The sequence below is a fragment of the Henckelia pumila genome, chromosome 1 (genome assembly GCF_033568475.1).
Source record: "Henckelia pumila isolate YLH828 chromosome 1, ASM3356847v2, whole genome shotgun sequence".
Taxonomy (NCBI): Eukaryota; Viridiplantae; Streptophyta; class Magnoliopsida; order Lamiales; family Gesneriaceae; genus Henckelia; species Henckelia pumila.
In genome coordinates this window covers 106,892,053-106,903,244 of record NC_133120.1, presented here as the reverse complement: position 1 = coordinate 106,903,244, position 11,192 = coordinate 106,892,053, and the positions used below count along the sequence as shown (strand labels likewise).

The window sequence follows — 11,192 nt, the reverse complement described above, 5'->3', positions numbered from 1 at the left end:
TAGGGAGTGTTTGCAAAAGTTTTTTTTTGTAGAAGTGATTAAATTTATAGATTATAAAAAAGTTAAGAAAAATCAAAAGTTGGTAGTGTTTGGAAACAAATGTGAAAATCTAAAAATCAAAGTTGAGTAGTGTTTGATAAATAAAATAAGTGATTAGAGTGATTTTAACATCGAAATTTTTATTAGAATCACTTTTGGAGAATCATAATCACCATATGACTAGCTTTTGGATTTAAATTAAGTTAAGCATAAGATAACACATAATTTGGGTTTAAAAAACACACAAAAATGATTTTTTTAAGCCAAAATCTAAAAATAACTTTTTTCAATGATCGCAAACACTCCCAAAATATCACTATTGAACACAAGCTGAGAAGTCAATTCTAATTTCTAGATTTTATTCATATATGGATGACTAACATGCATGCAAAAAGTGCTGATAATTAATATGTTGCAAGCTCAAAAGCAGGAAGAATGCCAAAAAGATAATTAATCTACGAATTTGAAAAAGCTAGCTACTCCAAGTTAATTATATGGCAGTTCTCCTGAATTTATTTTGACACAGAAGGCAAATTAATTCAAGAAACATGATATCATTCCATGACCTAATCTTCAATACTACCAACCTTTTTAAAAAAAAAAAAAAAAAAAAAATTAATACACCTAACTTTGGAATCACACCCTTTGAATTCCATGTGTATAAAGTACGCGCAAAATCCTACACAGCTGATTCATACAACACACTTCTTGGCAAAATGAGGTTCACAAAATCAGAAGCAATAATTTTGGTGTTTGTTCTTCTGCAAACCGCAGCACTCTGCAACTCGTTCCCTCTCTCAACAAAGTCCAGATGGATCATCGATGAAGCGACCGGAAAGCGGGTGAAACTCGCCTGCGTGAATTGGGCCTCGCATTTAAAGCCCATGTTCGCCGAAGGGCTACAGAAACAGCCCCTAAGTTACATAGTATCACAGATAAAGGCGACGGGGTTCAACTGTGTGAGATTCACCTGGCCTACGTTCATGATCACTAGACCTGAATACGGTAACCTCACGGTTTCACAATCACTCGATAAACTCGGATTGAAAGACGCGAAAGCCGGGGTTGCGAAAAACAATCCACAGTTCTTGGACATGAATGTGATCGAAGTTCATAAAGCAGTGGTGAATGAACTCGGGAGGAATGGTCTGATGGCGGTGGTGGATAACCATATCAGCGAGCCCAACTGGTGTTGCATCGGCGGAGATGGGAATGGCTTCTTCGGGGATGCTAACTTTGATCCTAATGAATGGTTACGTGGATTGGAAACCGTTGCCACCATGTATAAGTGTAACCCCACGGTGAGTTCATATATATATATCTTAAAATGCATGCATGTCAAATTAATTTTTTGTTTTGGTTTTCATTGATGAAGAATAAATTTAAAATTAAATAAAACCATTCTCAATTTAGGTTGTAGCAATGAGCATAAGAAATGAGCTCCGAGGTGAAAGAGAAAACGAGAAGGATTGGTACAAATACATGCAACAAGGAGCGGCTACCATAAACAGAATAAACCCTCGTATTCTTGTAGTTATCTCTGGTCTAAACTACGACACAACACTAGGGTTTCTAAAATCGAAACCATTTGACACGACTATAAGAAACAAAATAGTGTTCGAAGCACATTGGTACACAGTTGGAACCTCAGCTGAACAATGGGAGGCTCAAACTAACTTAGTATGCGCGAATATGCTACAAGGCGCCGAGGATAGTTACCTATTCTTGATCAGAGGGAACAACTCCTTCCCTCTGTACTTGAGCGAATGGGGTATGGATGAAACAGGTGCAAATGAGGCAGATAACAGGTATATGAGCTGCTTCTTGTCGGCTCTAGTTGCGAATGATATTGAGTGGGCACTATGGGGTATTCATGGAAGTTATATGCTTAGAGAAGGTATAGTTAATATGTATGAACCTAATGGGATTTTGGACTTTGATTGGGTTCGTCCTAAGAATCTTTCTTTCGTCAAGAGATTGCATCTTGCAAGGCAGGTCAACCAAGGTATCTTTCAAGTTATTAGATTTAAAAGTTCCATTTAAAAGACCATACAATTATAACATATGCGAATATTATAATATGTTTGAATTTATATAGAGTACTTCACGGTGAATATAGGTTCGTTCCCTTGAATAGTTCATCACCGAAATCATCATCATTATAATTTGTAATTCCACAGATTCTGATCCATGCCATCCAATGTCCTATGTGATGTTCCATCCTCTAACCGGCCAATGTGTTCATGTCGGAAAAACGTCCAACATTGTTTTATCCGAATGCACCACTGCAAGTCGATGGGAACACCAAGAAGATGGTCCGATCAAGTTGGTGGGGAGTCCAAAGTGTCTAGTGGTGGCTGAAGAAGGTGGTGCTGCCCGTGTTTCCGACGATTGCACCGGCAATAGCAGCAAGTGGAAGATTGCTTCGAGACCCAAGCTCCATCTAGCAGCCCAAAATGCCCAAGGGAGTTATCTATGCTTAGAAAACAATGCAGCTCATGATGCCACAATTGTCACTAAGAAATGCCTTTGCCTAGCAGAAGACTTAGCTGATACTCCTACTTGTGATCAAAATCCTCAAGTACAATGGTTTAAGCTTGTCCCCATTAACGTGTAAAATGTAATGAGAATCAAGAAAATGGAAGAGATTATATTTTATAAAGTTATGATCGAGGTGGATTAATAATAAATTCTAATCTTCTTTCGGTTAAGATTCAAATATTTGTACGTGATTTTTGTCTGAAAACTGAATATTTAATTAGAAGGTATATTATTAATTGAAATCCGTTAGTTAGCAATCCAAATGCATGCATAAGTTATATAAGCCAATGAAATGACGGCGTGTACATGCAATGGGTGAGTAGTGAAAGATGTAAAATTCACGAAGATTTAATTTGGTATTCCTCAAGATATAAGATAAATTGAATTTGAAAAAAGAAAATATTTTTCTTCTACTTCAAAAAAAAAATTATTTCAATTAGGAATACATTTATTTTATATAAGTATATATCTTTAATTTGTAGATAATAGTGCATTTGGTGTTTAATGTGCAAAACCAATACTCTCGTTTCGGTTTTGATTTTCCTCTAGAAAATTTAAGGGAATAAGGCATGCATGCCTTGTGGTTTGGTCTAATTGTAATTTAGGTCATCAAAACAATCAAATTTCAATTTTAGTCAAGTAAAATTTTCCCACAAAAATTAGATCATGGTAACGTGGAACTGAAAACATCAATAAATGAAAAACTAAAATCGCAAATAGAACAATATTATTAAAGTAATACTTAACTCGACTAGTTAGATTATAAAAATATATTGCAATTAAACTTATAACCTACATGCGTGTGTTTATAATTTTTCCACTGAAAAATCCATCAATGTGGAACTCGATCGATCGATAGTAAAAATCACTCTTCCATTCCATCTTAATAATTTTTTTGTGCATGTAGCATTCGGTGTTACATTACCAATTAATTATCACATTTATATTTTATTGATGTGATAAATTTTTGAATATTCAATTTAATACATTTGTCAATAAAGCAGGAAATGTTACATGACTTTCTGCAGATGAGGTTTTCTCTTTTGGGTGTCTTTAGAGAATCTCCAACCAATTTCCATTTTGGAGAATTTCTCCCAAATGGAGGATGGTTTGGCCTCCAACCATACTCTATTTGCATTCTTCATTTTGGAGAATGCTACAGTGATCCTCCAAAGTTGGAGGATCACTGTTCAAATGGAATATGGTTTTAGAGTATGGTATATTTACGAAAATATCATCCTCCAAAATTATTATTTAGACCTTTAAAATGATTAATTTATTTTTGGTCCCTGTTTTAAATTATTTTATATTATTTTCAGTTTTAAAATTAAATATTAGTGGGTTAATTGGTCCAATTTTTATTAATTTGAGTGTTCTTCCATTTTTAATTTGATCCATTTTATTTTAAAATTAATTTAGTGTTTCATTTTTTTAGTTTAGTTAAAATTTATTTGATTTATTTTTAATTTTTTAATAAATTAATTGTTATTTTATTATTTTTAAATAACATTAAATAGAAATTCATTGTTATTATTTTTAATTGGTCCCTGTTTCATTATATGTTTAACATTATAATACATAATTATTAATATATTACACGATTTTTATTTAAACCATATCCAATTAATACATTTGAAAAATATATTATGTAATTATTTTATTATATATATATATGTTTTAAAAAAAAAAAATAGAAAATGGAGTATTTGGTAATATTTAGAGAATATGGGTTGGAAAAGTTTTTTAAAAATAAAGATCACGAATCTCTATTTTAGAGGATAGAGGATGAAATTTAGAGGATATGGGTTGGAGATGGCCTAACAAGCTAACTTAGCTTGTTGCCATTTCTGTTCTAATGTTATATGCGTTTAAAAAATCAAAATATCAATTTTATTGTTTGAATATATTGATTGTTGACATTTTATTCTGGTATATTAATTTTATTGAATTATAATAATTAGTCATATAAAAAACTATATTTAAAATTATCAATTTCAGTTGTTCTCATCTAAATCGTATAATATTTTTTTACAGTGAAATTAGTCAATTAATTACATGATTTTAATGAACAAGACTAAAATTGACCGTCAAAATATAGTTACATAACTATAATCGATACTTCTCAATACATGCATGATTAAAAAATTTACATTTTGCCTTTAAAAAATATTTATGCAATACAATATGGATGTCATTTCAAGGAATGTAGGATTTGATATGAAGGATTTAAAGATGAATTTTAATTGACATTCATCTTGGATAATCCATTTAAAATCCATCACAATATATATATATATATATATATATATATATATATATATTTATATTGAAATAGTTAGTGTACCAAAATCCACATCGAAATGCAAAGTTAATATACCAAAATCCACATCGAAAAAGTTAATGACTAAAACCAAAACATGGACAAGTTAATGTACCAACAAACTTATTTTCCTCATGAGATAAATTACAATTTGAAAACATTTGCTTCAAATCTCTTTATCCAAGCAAATTTAGAAATGAATAAATTTGAAATGTATTGGCTCAAATTCATGGATACTCATACAAACAATCTAATATAAATAGGATACACGATAAGAACATGTTACCTTTAGTACAAGTAATTCAATGTGAAGTTAAATTATTGATGAACACATATATATAATTTCTTTTGCTTTATTTTAATCGTACTGTTATTTGAGTAGGTCTCCAGAATTTATTGATCCATAGCTCTGTCCGCCCTCATTCAGCATATTCCTTCATCGGTAAATTTGTAATAATTCAATATATATCTACCGACTGATCACTTCTTCTACACGTTGCATGCATGATATATACTATTCCGCACTTCATTATATCTTATTAGTAAATTTTTAATATATTATGAAATCGTCTTTTAAATGTCAGACTCAAAAAAATCGTGCATAAATATATTGTGAGTAAATTATTATTATTTTAATTATGAGGGGCATTAATTATTATTGTATTGTTACGTTAGTGCTAAACTTAATTACTTAAAACATGGAGTAATTAAATAATTATTGTACAGCGATCGAGCCCCACGGCTATGTGAAAAAGGAAAAAATAAAGCTTATATATCTGTTATCGCTTTCACTACTTATTTCCTAGTAAAGCAAGGACAAACTTGTACTCCTGTTTATTAAGGCTGTGTTTGGTGTTAAAAGGATGTTGGGGTCAAGAAAAGTAATGAAAATTTTAGCTATATTCTAAAATTTTAGCTTCCAAGGAGGATACTCGAGTCATTTTCTCAGTAACAGCTTTCAAAAAATTTCCTGGTTGTAGTAATTATGTGCCAAGTTACTTTAATTATTAATTTACTTTTTTTAAGGGGTTTACTTTTTTCGGATATGGATTTGTTTGTTTCTTCTCACGTTACGTTAACCAAAGAAATATATTAATAATTTAACTCGATATGGATATGGATACATTCGCTGCATTTGGTCCTCTTTATTTTTATTTTTTTATGTTGCTACTTTTCTGGGAAACCATATATACATATACATACATACATATACATACATACATATATATATATATATATATATATATATATTATTATGTCACATTTTGATTTTTTTTTTCCTGAAATAGCCACATTTTGAATTGCTCATTTACATATTACAAATCTTTTGGCGTTTCACATTCTGTAGAATATCATAGGTATTTGGCATTCTTTGTGTTGAATTTTGAATATTGTTTAATATATGAAAAATCAAGCGAGTTTATAATGCTTTCACGAATAATTAAATATATATAAATGTTACTCTAAAAAATTTTAATAACAAAAAACAACATGATAAATTGTATGATTCAACTTTTATATTCGAAAGTTTTGAAATACATGATAAATTAAACTATAAAAAAATAATAATAATAAAATTTGGAGTGCTAATTAATTAACATTTGCCGCAAAATTTATGTTTATTAATTGTTTTTAAAACTATTTTCCCTGAAAGGATGTTTTTATTACAAAAAAAAAAAATAACCGCATAAGCTTGTTTAAACGTGCGAGTTGAACTCGCACTGCATGTTCTCTCTTAGGAAGGTAAATGAACCAAGTTGTTTGGCTCGTTTAATGAGGTTCGTCGAGATAAACGATTCAAGCTCAAGTTTTAAGATATTTGGCTCGTTAGCTAATGAACATATTCGTTATTAGGCTCGTGAGTTAGCTCTTAGATGAAAGATAATACCTTTGATATTGATTTATATATTTTAAAATTTTAATGATGACAAATATATAAAAATCTATTATTAGAATAAAATAAAAAATTTAAATAAGAATATTATATTTCTCTAATTTAAAAATTACATTTTTCATGAATATTTTAATATATAATTTATATTTATTAAATTCATTTAGACTTAATAAAAATAATTAAGATAAACTCTCATGAGCAATTAATATATTCGATAAAATAAAAAAAATAAAAAAAAAGTTCGCCACAATTATATACGGGTCAAACCCAAATATTCATGCCACAAAAAAAAACACAAATATTCAATAATTAAGTTTAGCTGGATTACATTTATATTTCATGTTGACAGAAGAATATGTTTGCGAGGGATACAAGCCAACTCGTCATATTAACAAAAAATTTGCTAGAGCAGCCATTTAACATAGATGATTTTTTCCGATAAAGTATAGATCATTTAACACTTTAGATCTAAGATATGGACGAGATCCGAGATCCTAGTCCATTTTCATATTTTACTCAATCCACGTTATAAGTTGATAAATAAAAAAAAAAGGTGAAAAAATTTAAAGTTATAATTTTAAAATTTAAAATCGTGTAGTTGTTTTTTTAAAAAAAATTTAATACCGTGCAGTTGAGTAGGGTCATATGTTAGGATAAGAAAAAAATATGGCAGAGATTTTATGAAGGAAAACCTCTCTTCTCCCTCCCAGCATGGCAATGTGTCGTTGAATAAAATTGTTGGATATTTAAATATAATTAATAACTATATGGTCAAACTCAAACATGGACTTTACCAAACACACCTTAGCACTTTCACTGTTACCATCCATCCCTTTCACCCGCTCGTCTCATCTGTAGCCTATCCTCCATTAAAGCTCCACTCTTCAGTTTCCTTCCCCTCTTCTTAAAGTCCTTGTCTTTAAGTGATCTCTTTACACATACGCCTTTAAAAGTTGCTCCTTTTCTTGTTTTGCCCCTCTTGAAAGCTATACTGGCTCTACCAACCATGGAAGCCTTCAGTTTACTCAAATACTGGCGTACTCCCAGCGGCGAAACTGGAGGATGCAGCGTCATCACTGCAGAAAACACCACCGTTGTTCAGCCACTCGCTGCCGCGAAAACCATCTTCACTTCTACCTCGGCCGCGAGTCCTGAATCTTCAGACGGCGAGGACGGTCCGTATTTTGACCTGGAATTCGCCATGCCGGAAGATGAGAGCGACAATGAAGAGGAATCGTCGGAGAAAACAGAGGGAAATTACCAAGGATCTCCAAGGACTGCGAATGGAAACGAAACGGAAAGTGAGAATGGAGGTGAAGAGTTGTCGGAGAGTGAGAAAGAAGACGAAGAAGAAGAAGAGGAAGGGGAGGTCATGAACATTACTGTTACTTCTGATCAGAATCATGAACTCACTCTTTCCCCTTCGGAAGAAGTTCTTTTCAAAGGGAGTTTGGTTTCGGTGGAGCCCGGTAGCATTATTTTGAATGATTCGGAAGAGAACTCCAGATTCCCTGTTTTTCTACTGAAATCAGCAACCAAGTTCCGGGTGCTTCTTCTGAAGCTCAAGAAATCGAAATCTGTAAATGGGATTCTTGAAAAGGCCGAAAAAATGGAGAAAATCGAGGCTAATGGGCATGAAAGTTCCTCTCCTCTGGAATTTCAAGTAAAACAGAGTACACTGAGCGGTAAGTTTCTCACCGTGATGTGTAAAGCTGAGGAAGTAAGAATGCCTCTTGTTTCTTTATTCACCAAAGATAATAGCTCAAAGAGTAAGCATGGCGGCAAATGTACTAAGAATAATGAAGAAGATTCTGACTCAACGGCGGCTTCAGAAGAGAGAAAATTGACCAAAGAAGTGGTGCAAAAGTACATAAAAATGGTGAAGCCTTTGTACGTTCGCGTCTCGAAACGTTATGTGGAGAAGTTGAAGTTTTCTGGGCAGTTGAACTTTTCAGCCGGAGCTTCCAAGAGAGGCGGAGCGGTTTCTGTGACGGCGGAGAAAGGAGGCCGGGAGACGACTAAATCCGCCGCGTCGTCGGCCGGCAGCGTGAATAGTACTCACCCTAAGCAAGCTTCGATAAACAATAATCTGCAAGCAGGGCTAAAAGTAGTGCGTAAGCATCTGGGCAAAAGCCGGTCAGCCTCCGCCATCGACACGCCGCCGCTGCCGCCCGGGAAGATGGCTTCCAGCCGCCGTGATGACTCATTGCTCCAAATCCACGATGGCATTCAAGGCGCCATTCTCCATTGCAAGAAATCATTCAACGCAACAAGAGGTAATTTTTCAACTAATATTTTATCCCAAAATTTCACCGAACTTTTATTAGTTGAAATAATTAATTAATTAATACCCTTTATAAAATTAAATTAAATTTTCAGAAGTGGAATCTTCGGTATTGTCTCGCTCGGTGAGTGATCCATCGTACGAGAAATCTGTAATAATGTCAACGGATTCTTCATCGTCATCATTTTCAGGGGAAGAAACTAAAGACGACTTGGAATGATCTTCGCTAATTGTAAATTATCCGTGTTGTATAATTAATATTTATATATATAATATAGAATAAAGTGTAAAATGTAAAATTTAGTGAGTTCAAGTGCTTGGAAGTAGGGAAAAAGCACCTAGGTTATGTATGCATGTCTTTTGAGATTCTTGTTTGCCTCGATTTAAGAGATTCAATTCAATAATATCTATAATCAAAATCACTCAGGAATGATTAATGAATTATTAGGTATGATTATTATTTCTTTGTATCAAAGTATTATAATACACTGTCTTTTCAGCTTTATCTGTAAAAGAAGCTGCCTGTACGTTTACTGTTAATAAATATTAATTAGAAAAATTATGAGTTAGTTTAAGTTGTTGAAAAAATTATAAGTCAATATTAATATTTGTAAGCAATACCAATGCAAGTCGATTAAGGGGACAATATTTAAGTTTGAGCAGGCAGGAAGCGTGACATTAATTGACAAATTGATGCATATACAATTAATAAATCATTTCTCTTTCACACTTCCTTGAACGCCAATTTGTCTAATTTGGACATTGTCACAACAATCTTATCTTTTTTTTTTTGGAAAGAGAGATTTTGAATTTATTAATAACGAAGAATATCTTGAATTACAAGATCAATCAACCAAAACGAAAAGCTCCCACGTTTCCAAACAAAAGAAAATGGGGAGGAAATTGCAAAAGCTGCTAGAGAATGAGCCACACCATTCGCTTTCCTACGAATGTGGCTAATAAAAGTGGTGTTGTCTGTAGCTAATAAACAACGAATGTAGTGACCCTTACCCAGATCATCTACTAACAGAACTTAGGCATGCAATTAACTTAATTAAACGGATATCAGAATAAAACTGCGGAAACCATAAACAATATACAATCCCAAGTAAAGGAATCTATAATGTATCCAAATAATATACAACCAAATCGAATAGCTGTATCAACCTCAAAACAACAGAAATAAAACCTAGACGAAGCTCCAGCTGGTCAACCACTGACTAGCCCCTCTTGGATCCACCCGCCTCGTCCAATCGCAAACCTGCCCCATGGAATAGGGTGTCCAAAAACACAGAGTACGAGACGTGAGCATAAAACGCTCTGTACGAGAGTATGAGTATACATGCATGCAAAGTGAACTCCCTATAAACTCGAGGTCAAGGATCAGATAACAGAGACAGACCGGGCTCTGGTATGTAGCACGCTGTGCCGTCGCTTCAGGAGGTGGCTCCCATACCATAATACCAGTGGATATGCCGGACCCAAATCGATGGAAGTCCAACCACTAACATGATAGGAAAAAACCCTACTAACAGACATCTCGAAAGAGATAGCTCAGTATGCAAATAAATGCAGCATAAATCAATGACATATAAACCATGCAGTCACATAATACATGCATACTCAGTCAGGATATCTCGAACAGTACTTTCGTACCTCAAAACAGTGCAAGCTCTACCAACTCTAGGTCCACGTCTATAGTCTGCTCTACACTGCCAAATGATACTACTATCATTAAAGTGCTCTAACAGTCTTAATTAAGCTATTGCATACTCCTAAATAATTATAGGAAGCAAAAGCTATACCTTCGTCCGTCGTTAGCCCTTTGATGTCGATGCCTCCAGAACTTGGGCACAACTCTGCTATGACTATCGAACGCCTCGATGACTCCCGGGTCAAGCCTAGGAAGGCTAGAACAACTCGAATACGACTAGAATAGAGAGGAAATCCGGAATTGGCAATTGAAACTGAATTCTCGGCCTTCTATTTATAGACAACGATTGGAGCTTCCGATCCTCGATCGGAACGACCGAACCTAAATCGGAACGTCCGATCCTGCCATCGGAGCTTCCGAAGATCCTGATCTGCCACGTGTCAAAATATCACTTGTTGAC

General features: G+C 33.5%; 2 protein-coding genes across 2 annotated transcripts; both read left to right on the top strand.

Moving 5' to 3' along the window:
• Window positions 1-595: 595 nt before the first annotated feature.
• Window positions 596-2,750, top strand: LOC140875886 (glycosyl hydrolase 5 family protein-like). Its single transcript, XM_073279711.1, has 3 exons — window positions 596-1,340; window positions 1,453-2,044; window positions 2,220-2,750. The coding sequence occupies exons 1-3, from the start codon at window positions 756-758 to the stop codon at window positions 2,654-2,656; spliced, it is 1,614 nt and encodes a 537-aa protein (XP_073135812.1). The 5' UTR covers window positions 596-755; the 3' UTR covers window positions 2,657-2,750.
• Window positions 2,751-7,597: 4,847 nt separating this feature from the next.
• On the top strand, window positions 7,598-9,520 carry LOC140875453 (probable membrane-associated kinase regulator 2). Its single transcript, XM_073279138.1, has 2 exons — window positions 7,598-9,070; window positions 9,174-9,520. The coding sequence occupies exons 1-2, from the start codon at window positions 7,801-7,803 to the stop codon at window positions 9,296-9,298; spliced, it is 1,395 nt and encodes a 464-aa protein (XP_073135239.1). The 5' UTR covers window positions 7,598-7,800; the 3' UTR covers window positions 9,299-9,520.
• Window positions 9,521-11,192: the final 1,672 nt, after the last annotated feature.